The sequence below is a fragment of the Podarcis cretensis genome, assembly GCF_951804945.1.
Source record: "Podarcis cretensis genome assembly, chromosome: 4".
Taxonomy (NCBI): Eukaryota; Metazoa; Chordata; class Lepidosauria; order Squamata; family Lacertidae; genus Podarcis; species Podarcis cretensis.
Window position 1 is genome coordinate 81,110,298 of NC_137173.1, and position 20,089 is coordinate 81,130,386.

The 20,089-nt window shown below is 41.1% G+C and overlaps 1 protein-coding gene across 1 annotated transcript in view; it reads left to right on the forward strand.

Moving 5' to 3' along the window:
- Positions 1-20,089, forward strand: part of TUBGCP3 (tubulin gamma complex component 3) — a 54,455-nt gene that overhangs the window by 21,199 nt on the left and 13,167 nt on the right. Inside the window, exons 7-15 of the mRNA XM_079972581.1 lie at positions 1,115-1,233; positions 2,698-2,823; positions 4,510-4,578; positions 5,222-5,354; positions 7,265-7,431; positions 10,191-10,301; positions 12,263-12,371; positions 14,439-14,628; positions 18,073-18,208. Coding sequence (XP_079828707.1) covers positions 1,115-1,233; positions 2,698-2,823; positions 4,510-4,578; positions 5,222-5,354; positions 7,265-7,431; positions 10,191-10,301; positions 12,263-12,371; positions 14,439-14,628; positions 18,073-18,208 — 1,160 coding nt within the window. The remainder of the gene's footprint in view (positions 1-1,114; positions 1,234-2,697; positions 2,824-4,509; positions 4,579-5,221; positions 5,355-7,264; positions 7,432-10,190; positions 10,302-12,262; positions 12,372-14,438; positions 14,629-18,072; positions 18,209-20,089) is intronic.

Genomic DNA, 20,089 nt, shown 5'->3' on the forward strand with positions numbered 1-20,089 from the left:
TAGCTGCTACTAAATAAATTCATATTCCAAATTAAGGGCTTTTTTAAAAAAGAAAGCAGATGGGTTTTGTGCACGTATTGAGTATGGGAGAAACTCCTCCCTGTAACTGCAGAGCTGCTGCCAGTCAGTGTAGGAAATACTTAATTAGAGCAATGGTCTGACCTAGGAACGTAGGAAGCTGCATTTACAAATTCGTTGAAAACGTTGGCGTAAAGCTCATCACAAAGTGTCGTAAGCTGCTTGTTCAATGAGGTACATAAACCCCTCAAGAGTCTTTTTTGGAGGCTATTACAGGTAATACTTTGGGTTGTAATGTCCACTGTTCCAGTCGCAAAGAGTGGATATGCATGTAGAAACATCCTGCAATTGGGGCTCCTAGGAGTTACGTTTGACTCGTTGCATGAATTTTTAAACTGGCCCAAGGCTGTAAAGTATTAAGTTTGCGTTGTTTACATAGATGTGGTGGTTATTTTCGTAGCAAAAAAATATTTCAGAAATTGGATATGACTTGTCTGAAATATTGATTTGGTTTTAGATATCGAAATAATAGTAAATCTGGAACTGTGCTCCTGTTTGATGACTAACTTTAGGACTGGAATTCTATGCAGTTATACCCTGAAGAGATGCGGGTGGCGCTGTGGTCTAAACCACAGAGCCTAGGGCTTGCCAATCAGAAGGTCAGCAATTCGAATCCCCGTGACGGGGTGAGCTCCCGTTGCTCAGTCCCTGCTCCTGCCAACCTAGCAGTTCGAAAGCACATCAGAGTGCAAGTAGATAAATAGCTACCGCTCTGGTGGGAAGGTAAATGGCGTTTCCGTGCGCTGCTCTGGTTCGCCAGAAGCAGCGTAGTCATGCTGGCCACATGACCCAGAAGCTGTCTGCAGACAAACACCGGCTCCCTCAGCCTATAGAGCGAGATGAGCGCCACAACCCCAGAGTCGTCCACGACTGGACTTAACGGTCATGGGTCTGTTTACCTTTACCTTTATACCCTGAAGAATGGAGCAAGCTTGATTGAACTAAATATAGTTAGGCTTTGGCTGTTAAAATGGCAAACATAATTCTTAAATATCCTGCATGTAGCTTAATCTGTTTGTTTCTCCCCACTTTTCAGGCTCTGTTGAAATAACAGAGGCATATCTTGTGAGAGACATTTTATACGTCTTCCAGGGAATAGATGGCAAAATCATCAAAATGTTCAATTCAGAGAACTGTTACAAAGTAGACGGAAAGGTACAGTAAAGATCTTATACCAGTTTTATATAGATAGTTTGCACACAGGGAGAGGGAGGGGAAGCTGTTCTGTATATCCACTCCTTTCAATAATTCTTTTGCCTTGGTTTTAATTTTGCTTTTTAAAAAATGTTTCTATCATTGTTGGCATCTAAGGCAGTTGGCAGTAAACCAGTAACATAAAAACAACAAATAAAAATCAGAAGTGCACTTGATACACAGTTAAATGGTAAAAGGAACAATAAAAAGATCCCTAAAAGCATTATTAACAGCAATATTATGAGCAGCATTCTCATCCCATCCACCCACAGCAAAAAGCCCCACAGTGAATTAAATCATTTCCAAACAAAAGCCCAAAAGAACAGACTTTGCCTGGTGTCTACAAGATAGCAACAATGTCCTTGGAAGGGCATTGAACATTTGGCCACAACCACAGAACCACCTGTTCCCATATGAATCTCTACAGCAGCCGAGATTTATCAGAGGCTTTTTTCCAGGGAGTTTTATCTGTGGAGTTTAGGAGGGTAGTTTATAGAAACACTCTGAGCTTCAGATAGCCCTGTATTTAAAAAGCTCACTTCAAGCTGTCAACCTACATGAGTGAGATACTTTTTTAAAAAATTGATTACTTATACATAATCCAGTCAAGCAACAGTGCATAGAGGGAAATTGGAGATAGCCTGAGGAAGAGAGTTTAGTTAGAGCATTTGAGAGAGGCGTTCCTTCTTTAAGGGTCAGTATATAAAATGTGAGGATTACTTCAGGAGCCACAGACGTAACTGAAGGCCGCTTCCCATAGAATGATTTAGACTGAGTCATGGTAAGTAGTTGAAACGCTACCCATTTGGAGACAATGTGCTTTCTAGGAATAAGAAGAAGATAGAGAACCAATAATAAACTGGTTCAGGGAACATAGGAGGCTGGCACAGGGAATCTAGCCCTCCAGATGTTGGACTTCTTCCTTGACCATTGGTCATGCTGCCTAGGGCTGATGAGGGTTGGAGCCCAACATCTGTAGGGCCACATGAACCATCCGGACTTACTTGTTTAATTTGCTTAAAACATTTTTACTCGACTCTTAAGGCAAAAAAGACTCTTAGAGCAACTTACAAAATCTGTAATAACACAATTCATAGCTGCAAGCTTACAATTTAGAGAGCAGGACAAAAGTAGAGAATCCATTTTGAGTCTTGCCGTAACAGATTTATAGTGGATATGGAAATATCTGGCATAAGACCTGATTTGTTATCATGCCTGGTTCTGTTCCTCATTTAGAAGTAACTGCTTAATAGAATATTCTTTCTGTTGAAGATCAACAATACCGAATGTGATCAACACCTTGTCAGATTCTAGTAGAAAATTGGATTTATGCCTTCCCTTGCTCATTAGAGCTTGTTTCATCCTACGCTTATTTAATGCCAGTCTTTCAACTATTTGTTCATCATTTATTTCTTAACACTTTAGGTGAGCATTTCCAAGTCTCTGAGAGATACAACAAGCCGGCTTGCTGAATTAGGGTGGCTGCATAACAAAATAAGAAAGTATACTGACCAGAGGAGCGTGGAACGTGCATTTGGATTAGTGGGTCAGGTATGTGGGCAAAACCCAGAAGTCTTCAAAATATTTGGTTTTGTTTATTTTGTTTGTTGTTGTTGTTTTGCTTGACAGGATGTTACTGGTGTGTCAGATCTGTTGGTATGGGATGAGAGACCTGGCAATAGACAGGAAATAACACTAGAACTTGTGGACCTCCAGTGAAGCTGAATATTGGAATATTGGAATATTGACGACAAATAAAAGTAGTTCATGCCACACACGGTTGAATTATGGAACTTGCTCCCACTGGAGGCAGTGATGGCACCAACCTGGTTGGCTTTGAATGAGGATTAGGCAAATTCATGAAGAGCAAGACTGTCAGTGGCTACTGTCCTCAATTGTAATGTTCTACCTCTATTGTCAGGGACGTGGGTGGCGCTGTGGGTTAAACCACAGAGCCTAGGGCTTGCTGATCAGAAGGTCGGCAGTTCGAATCCCCGCGACGGGGTGAGCTCCCATTGTTCGGTCCCAGCTCCTGCCCACCTAGCAGTTCGAAAGCACGCCAGTGCAAGTAGATAAATAGGGAAGGTAAACGGTGTTTCCGTGCGCTGCTCTGGTTCGCCAGAAGCGGCTTAGTCATGCTGGCCACATGACCCGGAAGCTGTACGCCGGCTCCCTCGGCCAATAAAGCGAGATGAGCGCCGCAACCCCAGAGTCGGCCACGACTGGACCTAATGGTCAGGGGTCCCTTTACCTTACCTCTATTGTCAGAGGAATCATGCTTCTGAATACCAGTTGATGGAACCACAGGTGGGCAGAGTGCTATTGCACTCAGCTTGCAGGCTGCCCACAGGCATCTGGTTGGCCACTGTGAGAACAGAATGCTGTACTAGATAGCCAGCTGGCCGGATCCAGCGGGTTCTTCATCTCTTCTTATTATGCAGAATGAGGCAACAGTCTCAGGTGCTGGGATGGGGAGCAGAAGCACATGGGGGAGGGTTTCTGGTGTGGATCTTAATGCACAGGTTGGTTTGTGCTGGGAGAGACGTTCTGTTAGGTATTGTGGTCCTGAGCCATATAGTTCGAAACCCACACTTTGAATTGGGCCAGAAAATACATAGGTAGCCGCTGCAGTTGGGCCAGAACAGTTTATATGTGGTGTGATCATCTGGGCCCAGTGGTTATTCTGGCTGCTGCAACTGTGCAGTAGCTCCTGTTTCTGAATGTCTTTAAAGGCAGCCCATGTACAGCCTTAATTGCAGTCATTTTTGTTATGGGTTTTATTTGAGTTTATTTTACCAGTTTCTCATTTGGTTTGATTTTGTATTTTGTCCAAGACACTTACTATCTCATAGCTGTCAACTTTTCCCTTTTCTTGCGAGGAATCCTATTCGGAATAAGGGAATTTCCTTTAAAAAAAGGGAAACGTTGACAGCTATGTACTATCTGTACATTTCTAATGAATGAACGCAGTTATAGTTTAGCGGCAAATTTTATCTTAATAACTCTGCAGGAGTTTTGTTTTTATTAGTCACCCAGTGGCTCTTTATACTCCCCACCCCATTGAACTGAAACATTTCATGCTACTTGGGAGTGCTTTTGTATGACCTCTTGAATTTCAAAGGTTAACTTGCTGTGAAGTTTATCCAAAGACCCCAAATCAGCGGTCAGGTTGTATGCAAGTCATTCAGAGCTCTTTAGAATGTATATTAACTGATTCCTTTTGTTCTTGTCTTACAGAGTTTTTGTGCTGCCTTAAACCAGGAACTCAAAGAATACTACAGGCTACTGTCTGTTTTACACTCACAGGTAAATAATTACTTCTGTTTTTTTGCTTGAGTCCGACAAGTTAGTTGAAAATATGACTTTATAAACTATTTTCATCTGTAACAGGCTTCTAAAATAGCTACTCACTTGTGAAGAACAAGACCTGATTCCAGGATAGCACATTTTTGTAACTTTGGCTCGTCTTTCTGTTTCCTCACATACTCTATATGTCGCTTATGTTGTTTTGCATGGGCAAATGAGCCTGTAAACCTTTTCCTTATTTGAAAGTTTGCTATGTAATACTTCCCACGTATTTAGCTAACAGAAATGTTTGCAAAATTATGTTACAATCATACTGCTTTTACAGTAACACTGTTGAAACTTTATGGTGAACTCTTACAAAAGATTTTTTTTTCTTTCAGAATTTTCTCACTGTCCTGCCATTCATCATTTTGTATTTATCTGCTCTTTGATTTATTTTCAAATTATAGCTTTCAGCTGCCCTTCCCTTTCTTTATATTACAACTATAACATTTCTTTCAATCTAAGCATTATTTTTTTAAAATGCCAGAACATATTAGGCATGTGTATATCTGGGGTTAGAAATTAAAGCTTGTGGTAGAGGAAATCTTGAAGGGCTTCTATTATTGATTAAATCTTCTTCTTTGCCCCTTGTTGTTCTTAGTTGCAGGTAGAAGATGATCAAGGTGTAAATTTGGGGATTGAGAGTAGTTTAACACTTCGGCGTCTCTTAGTTTGGACATACGATCCTAAGATAAGATTGAAGACACTTGCAGCACTTGTTGACCACTGTCAAGGTTTGTGGGTAGATATTTACAGCTACACATGGTGTGAAAATGAATGTTAAAATGGTAGGAGCTCTTTCGCTTAGAAATATGATTTCCAGGAAATTGCATTAATAGTATTACTATTGGGAGGGGTGTGTGTGTGCAGAAATGGATGATTCCAAGAACCTTTACATGTAGATATCATTCCAGTGGATATAGATGGAGTTAACTTACTGTTCAAATAATGCCATTTCTCTCTGTAGCTGAAAGCACTGCATGCATTCATCAGAACTTCTTTTTACTACGTATAATTACCCTTATGGTGGCAATATTGTTTTGCATCTCATATATTTTGCATTTAAAAGTGAGATTATTACATGGTTGATTTAAGACTGTTCATCTCTATTAGTGACTGAGGGAGTATTTTGGTAATCGGTATAAGCTTTAAAGGCAGGCACTGGATGAGTGCTCATAATCTCTCATGTTTAAGGCATGGGCTTTGGGAATACATGCTTCCTGCCTTCCCCTTCTAGCCTGGACTGTAACTACATGTTATGGTGGCTTCCACCAGAAAACAGCCACATTTGCTTGTTTGGGACCCTGAAGGGGCTCCCTCCCACAACTGTCTCTGCAGGCAGGCAACGTTAAAAAGTACTGAAGTCTTGGTTCACCTTACCTTTCCCTGCCATCCTGAGAAATAGAATGCCTAGCTTCTGGCTACCAGGTACGATGCCATAACCCCTTTCTTCCAACAAAGAACTGTGGCTGTTGAAGGCAGCATCTCTTCCTGTGATCTGCTGTTAACCATAGTTAAGGCCTCAGGAGTGTTACATGTCCGCTGGCCCTAGGAAAGATTGTTTAGCAGAATACAGAAGCTATCCTCACTTAACCTCACAAGATGTAGATTGCTCTCAAAATTTTAAAGGAAGTGTGTTTAGTTTCCATTTCCATTTTCCCTTTTTTGTATTCTGTCTATAAGACGCCCCCATGTATAAGATGCCCCCTATTTTTGGGGACTCAGATTTAAGAAAATGGGGGGAGATATATCTGTGTATAAGACGCCCCCTAATTTTTTGACATTTTTAGGGAGAAAACCTAGTCTTAAAAATGGAAAAATATGGTATATGCATTTTTGCTTGCCGCCTGCCCTTCCCAGAGATCCAGGTGACAAACCTGCCAACATAGCGACCTCTTTATGATGGGGAAGATGCCAGCGTATTATTTTTTTTCTCCCTGTCGGTCAGGATAGTTGAAGATAGGGAGAGGCACTCTAGTTGCTTCTTTGACCCCTTATTAAAAGTATGGAGGCAGGGGGCATATTTTCATTCTGCAGCACAGGTGAGGAACCTGTGGCCCGCCAACTATTGTGGAATTACAACTCCCATCATCCCCAACCAGCACAGTTAAGGGTCAGAGGTGATGGGAATTGGAGTCCAACAACATCTGGAGGGCCACATGTTTCCTACCACTGCTCTATAGCATTTGGGGGCGGGGTACCCTGGCCAGTGGCTACTTCATCATGCTATCAGATCCACTTTCTCACTCAGTCCAGAAGCTCTCTAGAGGAACCAAAGAGCTGCCTTTCCATTCCCTGTCTTCCCATGTGGATGAAATAATTATGAAGCATTTCCTGCTCTAAAGAACGCTCTAATGAAGTAGACATTAGTGCTCTGCTTCTTGTGCTCTGTGCGCTTTTTTTACTTGTAGCTATGGCAATCTCTTAGAAATTTTGGTGCTCTTCCAACTTCTCAGAACTCCCTCAAAAAAAATATTAGGCACAATGGTAAATTTGTCTCTGCCTTTGAAGAATGCTCTTCAAACGCCAGATAGCTGCTTCATAATGAAATTTGGTGTATGACAAAGCTGCAGATATAGCATTAGTTTTCCAGGTAGGTGAAAATGTATGTTTAAATTTTCCTCTGTGTGTCATGTTTCTCCAGGAAGAAAAGGTGGTGAACTTGCATCAGCTGTTCATGCCTACTGTAAAACAGGCGACCCCTACATGAGATCCCTGGTGCAGCATATTCTTGGTCTTGTGTCGCATCCTGTCTTGAATTTCCTTTATCGTTGGATTTATGATGGGGAATTGGAGGACACCTACCATGAAGTAAGTTCTATAAACTGTTCACTAACATGAGGTCTGCTTTCTGTTTCCCATTTTGTGTAAAACTAAGCTGCTGAAACCCTTCTTTCACAATTGTGGAACTGAACCTACGCTGTAGAAAATTAAGAGGAGACATGACTAGGCAGAAAAAGTTGACATTTATACTGGAAATAGAGTTGCATGTGAAGATCTTGTGCATCACTTCCGTTTAGACACTGTGGCCAGAATCCTAAGAACCATGGAGTTAGTTTGGTGTGTCCAGTTCTTTGTGCTTGCAAAACAACAGTGGTAATGAAGGGATGCGGGTGGCACTGTGGTCTAAACCACTGAATCTCTTGGGCTTGCTAATCAGAAGGTTGGCGGTTCGAATCCGCGCAATGGGGTGAGTTCCCGTGGCTCTGTCCCAACTTCTGCCAACAGTTTGAAAGCACACCAGTGCAGGTAGATAAATAGGTACCGCTGCAGTGGGAAGGTAAACGGTGTTTCCATGTGCTCTGGCACTCGTCACGGTCTTCCGTGTGCCAGTAGCAGTTTAGTCATGCTGGCCACATGACCCGGAAAGCTGTCTGCAGACAAATGCCAGCTTCCTTGGCCTGAAAAGTGAGATGAGCACCGCAACCCCACAGTTGCCTTTGACTGGCCTGAACCACCCAGGGGTCCTTTATCTAACCTTACCTTACCATACCAGTGGTAAAATATCACAGGTAGAACATGTATTTTGTTTCGTTCTTAACTATGCCAGCATTTCTTAATGGCCTGGTGTTAAATCTTTGGTGAAGTAGCAAATAAGTGGTCAGGATTGAATATACCAGCTGACTAGTTGCAGTGCAGTGTAGTAAGCCACATGTCATTGCTTTAGGCTGAAGCATTTATTCCCACATAAATCTGGTAAAGAAGAGCCAGCGATAGATTTGAGATGTGACTTCAGTTTATGCCCAGGCCAGACTAGACTTAGATGATCATTTTACCCTGTACTGCTTTTTTTGCATCAGTGAGATCAGTTTTTACAATATAAACTTCTTTGGAACTTTTATCAACAAAATAAACTTCAATGAGTTGTATAAATCCCTTGGGTGAAAGCCCCAATAAACTCTTACTGCAGTGACTATATTCTAGTGAACACGACCCCTACAATAAGCTTGTCATATAGCGCCTTTAGAAAAAAGAGAGGTTAATTACAATAGGGCATATGAATGTGTGGGTTCCCCTCCATCATATCCTAGCACTTACCCTCTGGGATACTGATTGCCTTTGTAAACAAGCTCTTAATTTCCCCGTAAGAAAATCACCCTTTTTATCTGTTGGTTGGAAGGCCTTGGCATTTGTTCATCAGTTAGATTGTACCCTGATTTCCCATTTCTCCTGCACTCCTTTCTATACAAGATATAATAACAAAACTCAAAGAACCTTGAATGGGTACAGTGAATCAATAAAATAATTATATTGCAATTATGTTCTGACCTTGGTTTCCTTCACCCTTCCCAAGATCTCGTTTTCACGGGATTAATTATAAAATGCTCTTCTCTCTCTTTGTATTTTTTACTAGATGTTTTCTAAATACATTAATTGCATGTTACTTTGCCCTGGTTATAAAATGAGGGCTTTTATAACTCCCAAAGATGATTGAATTGTCTGATGGATTTTGAAATTATATTTTTCTCATTAATACTCCAATTAAAGCTCTATGCCGGTTGCCAAAGGGGACTATGGTAATAAATTTAAGAAGCTGATTTTTTTTTTAAAAAAATGCATGTTATATCTGCTTTTTTATATTAATGCATTAATATTGTTTTCTAGCATAGTTGTCATGTTTTCAAGTTTTACATCTGGTTTCTAGGGCACTTTTGAATGAATCTACCCCTGTTCTCTTTCCCACTGCCTCCATGCATACCTTGTTTGCACCTGGAACATAACAGCTGAATAAGGAAATGTCACATTTATTTGACTGAAGGGTCTCATGAAGTTGGCATTATATACAGTGGTACCTCGGGTTACACACGCTTCAGGTTACATACGCTTCAGGTTACAGACTCTGCTAACCCAGAAATAGTACTTCAGGTTAAGAACTTTGCTTCAGGATAAGAACAGAAATCTTGCTCTGGCGGCACGGCGGCAGCGGGAGGCCCCATTAGCTAAAGTGGTGCTTCAGGTTAAGAACAGTTTCAGGTTAAGAACAGACCTCTGGAATGAATTAAGTACTTAACCCGAGGTACCACTGTAATGAGCTGTATTGGAAGTGTTGTTAGTTATAGTGAAGTCATTGCTGTGCCATTCTTATGTGACTAATGTATTTTGGTTCAGATTGCACTGTATCACACTGCTAAATGATTTTAGCATATGCCACCTTCAGTAAACAACTCTGAGACACTTGATCCACTCTATGTTTCAGATCCATGTGTTTCAGTATCAAAATGCTGCTGACCTGAAACAGTGGGGTGCAGTGAACTTACAAATTATTTAAAAGTGCATTAGTAGCTTATAGCTAGCAGGTTGTTTAGGTGAATTTTCTTGGTGGGTCTTAAAAGACTGGTTATTGTCTATACTGTGGTTCACGTTTAATTGTACGTATTAGAACAAACAGCTGGTGGTGTTTTATACATTATGCACATAACATCCCAGCTGATACTATTCCTGATAGCTTTCGAAAAGGAAGGTTTCTGTCTCTACCTAAGTGATGTCTCTCTGATTCTCTGTCTTAAAATGTATACATAACACTTATGCTTTTTAAAAAAATTAAGTATTTTTAAATTTCGTGTTCACAGTTCTTTGTAGCTTCAGATCCCGCAGTGAAAACAGATCGGTTGTGGCACGACAAATACACATTGCGGAAGTCCATGATTCCTTCTTTTATTACAATGGATCACTCAAGAAAGGTATGAAGGGAAAGGACTTTCCACCTTATTTCTAGATTGACATTTTCAGCTATTAATAACAGACATACAAGTGCAGAGGGGACCATTCTTTGTACTTTAGACATAAGTATGGCTCCAGACAGGGGCACAGTGAATCAGAATTCATACAAATAGATCTTTCTTAGCACTCAGTCAATCATGTTATTTGTATACTGTACTGCTTTTCCAAAGTTAAAAACCATGATCACTGTGGCTTGCTGTATAAAAAATTACGTACAGACATGACAAAAGTAATCATAACAATAAATAAAACATCAGAAAGTACAGAATTAAGGCGCTGTGGGTTAAACCACAGAGCCCAGGACTTGCCGATCAGAAGGTTGGTGGTTCGAATCCCCGCGACGGGGTGAGCTCCTGTTGCTCAGTCCCTTCTCCTGCCAACCTAGCAGTTCAAAAGCACGTCAAAGTGCAAGTAGATAAATAGGTACCGCTCCGGCGGGAAGGTAAACGGCGTTTCCGTGCGCAGCTCTGGTTCGCCAGAAGCGGCTTAGTCATGCTGGCCACATGACCCAGAAGCTGTACGCCGGCTCCCTTGGCCAGTAAAAGCGAGATGAGCACCGCAACCCCAGAGTCGGCCATGACTGGACCTAAGGGTCAGGGGTCCCTTTACCTTTACCTTACATTTCCACCTAAACCATAAGAAGATCCAAAATAAAGATACAAAAAATTAATATAAATAATAACAACAACACACCTCCACACACCTCCACCTAAACTATAAAGCAACCCAAAAGTCTCTTCAGCAGCCTCAGCTTTTGTAGCTGGAGTCTGCCAGGGCCCCACCCTCCTAGGCCAGGTGGGAAAAATCCTGCAAGGCCGGGAGCAGGTCTTCACAGGACTTGCACCCATGTATCATTTCTTATGGTAAATTACCAGATCATCCTAATGATCTCTGTGTTGGCAAGAAACTAACCCCTAAACTGAGCTGAATGCTCCTGACTGTTGCTGACTTTGCTGTGGGCCTCCTTCATGGCTTCTTTTAACACTAGTGGGCCAATAGGACAGGTGCTTCTCCTCACCTGTGTTTTCTGTCAGAATATTTCAGATATATCTCAGTCTAGAAAACACAGTTGGAATGCACAGCGGTTCTTTTGAATATGATTCGTTTTAATATCTGCCTCAGTTTGGTTTGGTTTTTACATGCTGGTGAAAGCGAGCAGGGGTAGCCAAGCCATGGTGATCCCACGAACCTCCCAGCTGGATTACCATAGTACGTGGGGTTGTCCTTAAAGATGACATGCAGAACTTGGCTGCCAGAATATTGATGAGTGCAACCAGAGTTGTTCATGTTTATGCCTATCATGAGAGATCTGCATTGGCTGCTTGTTCACTTTTGAGCTAAATTTAAGGTGCTAGTACTTCTCTTGGAACAGCCCTAAATGGCTTGGAACCCATATACCTGAAACAGCACCTCCTCCCATACTAGCCTATCTGTGGCTTAAGATCTCCTGCAGTGGCCGTGCACCAAGTATCCTCTCCATTAGAGGCATATTGCACTTCCACAAAAGAGGAGCCTTTTCTGCAATGGTGCCTTAACTTTGGAATGCCCTCCTCAAAGAAGGAGGTCGGACGCCAGCAGGACAAGCTTTTCAGGCATTCTAGATTCAGGTGATTTTTGGACTTTTCTCCTCTTCTGCTTTTAAGGGTCTCTTCCCATCACTCCAGATTTTCAGTTCACTTTTTGTAAGTTTGCATTATGCTTATTTGTTGGGTATAAATTGTATTTCTGCATTGTGTGAATTTTAGTCACACTTCGGAAACTGTCCTTGAATCTTTTGATGAAAGACAGTTGAGAAATAAAAATAGTGTGCTACTTATTTATGCTGACTTAGTAAGTGAAATATACTTGCTGAAAATGTACTGTTTCTCTTTATAAAACCTTTAAAGAATAACTTCTGAAGATGCCTTTCATTTATATTTAGGTTCTCCTAATAGGAAAATCCATAAACTTCTTGCATCAGGTTTGTCATGACCAAAGTCCATCATCAAAGATGATAGCTGTGGCCAAATCTGCAGAATCTCCAAAAGATGGTATGAAATTAGAATAAGAGTATTGTATCATTATGCACTTTGAGTGTCACATAACGGAATACCTGCTTTGTTTGTACACATCACTGAACATCAAGGTTAACTTTAGAAGAACCACATCAGCCTTTGTTCTGACCTTGTTGATTTTGCAAATAATCTCTGCCTGAAACTATACGAAGTTCAAATTAGGGCTTTGTGGGGTGGGGTCTTTGGCCAATGCATTGAGTAAACACTGTCTTTGCAGTCTACATGATATCTGTGAAAGAACCTTTAGTATTCTTGCCAACTTGGATGGCAACGCTTGGATAATTGTAGGATGTATGTAGGAAGTGCACCCCTTATGGGAGAAAGAGTGATACCTCTTTGTAAAACCCCAATATTGCATCGTACCAGCTTTGAGGGGAGCTGTTTTTTGCACTTCTGGTATTGTACATCTACATGTAGGATGATTCCATGTGGGCATATGAAGTTGTTAGTACAAATGACCACATCCCCATTGCATTGTGACTGTTGCCCTTAAAAGATAATCATGTGATGACTCCTACTGGGCAATTCAGTTTGATTCCACCAAGTGGCATCTGAAAAATATACCATGTTCTAGGAAGAACTTGTATCTTGCTTTTTCGTAAGTCTCCTCAAATCTGTTCCTTCATTTCTAACTGCTTATTTACATTTAATTGTTTAATTTGCACCAAAGCATTTTAGGGTATGCTTATAAGAAATGTGGCATTTGATAAGCACTACTTGGCCAGAACTTTGTGTCCATACTTTGATTATACCTTGCTTCTAAATGCAGCCACATGATTTATAATGTTCTGGTGTAGTGGTAGATCGTTCTTTTTGTCCAGACATTGCTTGTTAGTTCAAGAAAGTCTTTGAGATAAGCTGCTAAGAATAGAATTTTTATTTGTCCGATAAACATCTTCAGTACTTGATGAAAAATATAAGCATTTATTAAAATGAATTGTGTATTTTAAAAAGTCAGCTGCTCTTGCAACATTCCTTCAGCTTTCCTTTGCAGTGTCTAGTTTTTTTAAAAAAGAAAATAATAATTTTGTGTTTACATTTTTACCAATTTAAGCTGCAATCTACACCCTCACCTGAAGTAAGTCCCACTGAAATCAATGGGGCTTTTCTGTAGACTGGTACAGGATGGCATGGGTAATAACTATTGCCTCAGTTCAGCTGTAGTCATGCTTTGCTGCTTGCAACAAATGGAGATGTGCAGTTCCATGTGGTCAAATGAGATCTGCTCTTTCACATCTACATCTGCTTGGGCAGATACCCCTTTAGCTAGCTTTAAGAAACAGTGAGTTATATAATGAATTGAGAGTGCATAGATCTTAATATTCCATTAGGTGGACGTTTTCTAGCCTTAATTACATTAATTTAGTAGCTTTTAAAAGCGAGCTTGATAAAAAGAGAGTAATGTTTTTCACAAAGATAATGACTGATTTTGCTTTGTTGTGGTCACCTTCTTAGGCTGCAATCTTTTGTAAACTTACCTGGAAGCAAACCCCTTTGAGCACAGTGGCACTTACTTGTGGCTAGTTTACGCTGCACATCTAGTCCATCTCTTTGTTCTTGGCTTCCTCCTATGGTTTGTTTGAAGAGAAGCAAACCATGAGTGCTGGTTTGCATGTAATGCTAAACCACTGCTGTGGTTTGTTTCCTTCCAGCTTGGCAAAAGGAAGAGCTGGGTGGGCACGATCTGAGTAGGGTGCACTAGCTTTAGTATTGCAAAGCTGTCTCTAAAATGTTTCTTACAGTTTAAGAATGTGAAGTAGTTACTGTAGCTTTTGTGTTGGTAGAATATTTTATTTCAGAAGATAACGGATTCTGAAAATTCTGCATTTAGGACCCTATAAAATTCAGATGTATCCTATCCCTTCCCATTCCCTAGCAAGCCATGGTATTGCTGAACTAATGTGTAGAAACTCAAGTCAATTATGTGTTTTCAGAGGTGAAATTCAGTAATTGTACACTGCTCTCATTTAATTATATATATAATATATATTAAAAGAGTACATATCTGCAGTCTCGGTAACCATTTCCTTCTTCTTGTAACAGCTGCTGAAATGTTCACGGATTTGGAAAACGCATTTCAGGGAAAAATAGATGCTGCATATTTTGAGACTAGCAAATACTTGCTAGATGTTCTCAATAAAAAGTACAATTTACTGGAGCACATGCAGGCCATGAGGCGCTACTTACTTCTCGGTCAAGGAGATTTTATCAGGCACTTAATGGACTTGCTTAAGTAAGTGAATGTGGATTGTAATGTTATTGAATTTAAATGTTTGTACTGGAAGAGAAGATTGATTGAAATCCAAAATAGGGTTTTGTTAAGCCTCTGGTCCAACAATAAAACTTATGATTAAAATACAAATGTACTTTATTGCTTCTATTAATATGTTTAGTGTTGTGTTATGCTGCTTTAGGTTCAGTGTATAGTATTAACAAAGCAATGCTTTAGCTTTTATATTGGGTAGTATTTGGTTCTTTAAGGTTCTAAGTAGAACAGAATTGCCAGATGTTGAAAAACACTGCTCTTCCACAAATAAATGGTATCAATAGTGTTGTGCCCAACAAAGCCATTCCAATCTCCCTGCATCCCCAAATCTGCTCTGGGTGGTTAGGGTTTGGGGGTGCATGGGGGAGAGGTTGGGGAAGTTCCATTGCACAAGCAGAAGTCCTTGCACTAATGGAATAGCTGTTGGACGCAACCTATAATCTTGAATTCCACAATGAGAAACAAACCATGGCTTGCCCTGAGTGAGCAGTGTCTTGTTGTACACTGCTCAATTCTTCCTGTTAAACGATTGACAGTTTTTGACTGAGGACTGCTTGACTGTTAAGGAGCAATTGAGTAGCATGCAACGACACCCTTATTATTCACTATAAGCCATGGCTTATTTCTACTTAGTTTACCGTGACATATGAACCAGCTCATCATTAAATGTATAATCTGTTATTAAACCATGTCCATGCTTAATGGCCACAAATTTAATGACTGTAAACATTATGCAACAAGACTTTTACACACACATACATGAGGGTGAAGAACAGGTGTAATCTATTACTTGACTTCCTTAGCCCCAGACATAGTTGGCAGCATATTACAACTTTTGAAGGACTGGGAGAGGTTCTGCTCTTATCTCCTTCTCCCATTTCCCTTTCTATTGTGTCCTATCTTATTTAGGATTACCATCCTTTTTATAATAGCACAAATCCTTTCAGTTTTTCAGTATGTCAATGTGCAGGCGACTAAGTACACCCAAGGGAGATAGCTCAGTCAGTAGAGCATTAGACTCTTAATATCAAGGGGTTCGAGCCCCACGTTGGGCAAAACTTTCCTGCAATCCATCTCTACAATTCTACGATTGCTGGAAATATTTTTGCTCTTTGCAGAGCAGCCATTCTAGTTTTGTGTTCATTGTGTATGAGCATGGCAACAGCATGTCTGTCTTGCATCTTCTATGTGCCTGACCTCCCATCTGTTGGTTGACCGTGTGTATAGTGTTCAGCTCCAGTTGCATTTTTAGAGTCTTGTGTGCATACGTTTAATTGATGTTGTGTCACAGTTGCGGTGTCCCTCCCCAACCCCACAAACAACATCTACAGCGTTTATCTGTAGAATAGGCTAAGGCTGGAGAAGGGCAGGGCTCAAGACTACCAGTGGGTATCTCATTTTGTGTGTGCTGGCCTGTTTGTTGGAGAGGTAATGGGTTGCGCTGTTCTGGAGAAACAGTAGCGAAACCATAGACTTATAACTTAAAGTTGGTACTTTGCTTTGCCGTACAACCCCCAACCTCCAGCTTTTCCAGTTCTCTTTGTCTCATTCCACTTACAGGCTAATCTAGAAGTACTAGGGACCTAAATTCAGATTTGCTTGGGCTTTAACTATTCAGTAGCTGCTGCCACTGAATAACATTCTGATCAGCAGAAAGTGAAGACTGACCTTTGATGAACATATCAAAATATATTCACCTTAAATGTGCACTTAAATCTACAGCTTTTAAACTTAGATCCTGTATTTAACATCAAACCCCCACATCTGCCTCCCTTGGTGCCAGTATTTTTTAAAAGCATATTGGGCTTTCCCTTAGGATGGGGTTTTTAAAGTATAAAGGCAGGCTTCCTGCATGTCGTCGCATTCCTTTCCCCCACCATAATGCTGATTTTTCATTACAAAAGAGTCCATTTACTTGCCAGACATCAAAGAGATGTCTGTTTGTCCAAGAGCTGAATTGATGTAGCATCTCTGCACTCAAGTGCAGCAGCATAATGATGAGACGTGAAATCAGTACGCTTTGGTGCGTCAAGCAGCGAAGGGGCATGTTTTAGTGCAAAGAAATATCTTTTGACGTGGAATTTTAAATTTACTGTTTCAAGTTTATCGAGAACGTTAGCTTAGAACCCTCCATTTTCTTTGGTGATAGAATTTAAACTGAAATGCCCAAGTTACTTGTTAGAATTTGGAGAGATTTTGCTTTCATTTTATTACTCTTTTGAAATGCTTTTAGAACTTAGGGTTGTTGACCAAATCTTGACATTGTTACTGCAGTTTTTGGTCTAAACAGTGGTTGTTTCTCAAATATGCAGACAGAGGCGGTTGTTCTGAAACGAAAGCCACTTTCCTGTCAATGCTCCCTCAAGCTTAACCTTCTCCTTTCCCCACCCTAAGTTTAGTTATTGGCATTTGCACAAAACCCTGTCAGCTTGATTATGGGAACTTCTTTAAATAAGAAAACTATTTTTTTAAAAAATTGGTTGCCTCCTACCTATCCAAAAGGATATTATTGAATAGAAAAACCATGATGGACTTGAGTACAGTGGTACCTTGGTTCTCAAATTTAATCCATTCTGGGAGTCCGTTTGACTCCCGAAATCATTCAAAAACCAAGGCGTGGCTTCCAATTGGCTGCAGGAACTTCCTGCACTCACTTGGAAGCCATGGATGCCATGTCAGATGTTCAGCTTCTGAAAAACGTTTGCAAACTGGAACACTCCTGGGTTTGCAGCATTCGGGAGCTGATTTGTTCAGGAGCCAAGCCGTTTGACTACCAAGGTACCACTGTACTGCTGAGTTGAGTGAGTTGTGACATTGTGGCCTGGTGAGGAGTCCTCCACAGTTGCTCGCAAGTCTAACAACCCACCTCTTCCAAATCCGAAAAACATAGGAACATACGACTTAGGAAGATGCTTTATATACCATGTCAGAGCATGTGTCCATCTAGCTCAGTGCTGCCTACATGGACTGGCAGTGTCTCTCCGGGGTTTCTGAGGCAGGGCATTCCCATCCCTACCCAGAATGCTGAGGATTGAATCTGAAAAGGCAGGTGCTCCAGCACTGAGCAGCTGCCCATGCCCTGAAAAGTTGTGTGAATTTACTCTGTTTGAGAAGGTTGCTAAGGGGTCTGCAGCTGTAGCTGAATGTCATACTGGTCCCTGGCTCATAGGAGCACAGGTATATCGTGCAGGGTCATTTTGGTGTGTGGAAATCCTCAGCTTAAATACTCGTAATTACACACACACAAACATTTGATAGCTCACTGTTTGGAAAGGATAATCTGTTCACTATTGTGTGGGCTCAAAATATATTGCAAATATATTGTCCATTGCTCCTGCAGCTAGATGACAACTGGGCTATTATGTAAATTGTGTATCTATCTTTCCATTTATCTCCCTTTTATTATTTTAGGCCAGAGCTTGCGAGACCAGCTACCACTTTGTATCAGCATAATCTGACAGGAATCCTGGAAACAGCTGTCAGGGCAACAAATGCACAGTTTGATAACCCTGAGATCCTCAAACGCTTGGATGTCAGACTTTTGGAGGTACTTTAAAACAACAACAACAACAACAAAAAACCACTTTAGCATATTACGAGAAGATTGGCTTGTTTTAATTTTTTTTTAATTGCTAAAATGGCATCTGAGGTCAGCATTGGAAAATAGCATTGCCTTGTCTTGCACACAAAATCTGATTTTCTCATCTGTCAGTGTAGTTCTTAACTATTATTTCTCTGAAAAGGAGCTTTGGTTTTTTATTTATTTGTTTGTTTTGTTTATGGCATTTGAGTGCCACTCCACAATGCAAGGCTTTCTGTGCAGTTTACAATGGTAACAGTGTGTTCTTTTGTCAGTTATAGATAGATTACACTTATAGCTATGTGTGTTTATAAAAATTAGGGCTACAGTCCAGTTTTATTGTATTTATTTATTTTAAATCATTTTTTTAAACCCTGCTCTTCAACCGAAAAAGGCTCCCAGAACCCCTTGCAAATGTCTGTCATAAGACTGTTCCTGTCCTCGGGCTTACAATCTAAAAGACATGACACAAAAGGAAAGGGGGCTGTGTTGGGGAAGGGAAAAAGCAAACTCAGGCACTTTATATTTGTTACAGAGTGACTGGGTAGAATGGAAAGATTTCAAGAAGAGGAGTCAGGCGTTGCTCATTAAGAAAGCAGATGAAGAGGCCCTGCCGTTCCCTATCTGTCCCTTGCCCATAGCCTGATGGAATAGCTGCTGACGGCAGTTGAGGAAGGAGCTTGGATGTAGCCCCTCTTTCATTAAAACTGATGGAGAGGCCTTTCGCTCTCATCTCTTTCCATCTGCAGCCTGGTGCAATGTCTGCTGATCAGTATAGGTTCAGCATACCTAAGCCACCTTATTTCAGGGGTCAGAAGTGTGCTTCATTCTAGATTATGGTTATAGTGCTACTGAACTTACCCTGATGTGATCCTTTTAAGGATGTGCTGAGGAGTTGTACTATCCCACTTAGTACAGTGGTACCTCGGGTTACAGACGCTTCAGGTTACATACGCTTCAGATTATAGACTCTGCTAACCCAGAAATAGTACCCCGGGTTAAGAACTTTGCTTCAGAATGAGAACAGAAATCGTGCAGCAGCAGTGGGAGGCCCCATTAGCTAAAGTGGTACCTCAGGTTAAGAACAGTTTCAGGTTAAGAACGGACCTCCAGAACGAATTAAGTTCTTAACCCGAGGTACCACTGTACTAGGGAGGACATGGTTCTTTCATGTTTATATGTGCTTCTCCCTGCTGACCTGGATATACAAGGACAACACAGACGTACCTCGGTTTAAGAACAGCCCTGTTTATGAATTATTCGGTTTACAAACTCTGCAAAACCAGAAATAGTGTCCTGGTTTGAGAACTTTACCTCAGTCTAAGAATAGAGTCCAAACAGCGGAAGGGTACCAGCGGCAGGAGGTCTCATTAGGGAAAGCGCGCCTCAGTTTAAGAACGTTTTCGGTTTAAGAACGGACTTCCGGAACAGATTAAATTCGTAAACCGAGGTACCACTGTTCCTAGAAAGGGTTTCTACGGGACCTCCCATACCCTGTGTGCTGATAAACATGGTACAGTGGTGCCTTGCAAGACGAAAAGAATCCGTTCCGCGAGTCTCTTCGTCTAGCGGTTTTTTCGTCTTGCGAAGCAAGCCCATTGACGGATTAGCGCTATTAGCGGCTTATTGGCTTAGTGAATAAGCGGATAAGCGGCTTAGCGGCTTAGAAAAGGGGGGGTAAGGAAAAAAACCCCGCAGGAACTCGCAAGACATTTTCGTCTTGCGAAGCAAGCCCATAGGAAATTCGTTTTGCGAAGCACCTCCAAAACGGAAAACCCTTTCGTCTAGCGGGTTTTTCGTCTTGCAAGGCATTCGTCTTGCGGGGCACCACTGTATCTCCCAATTTCA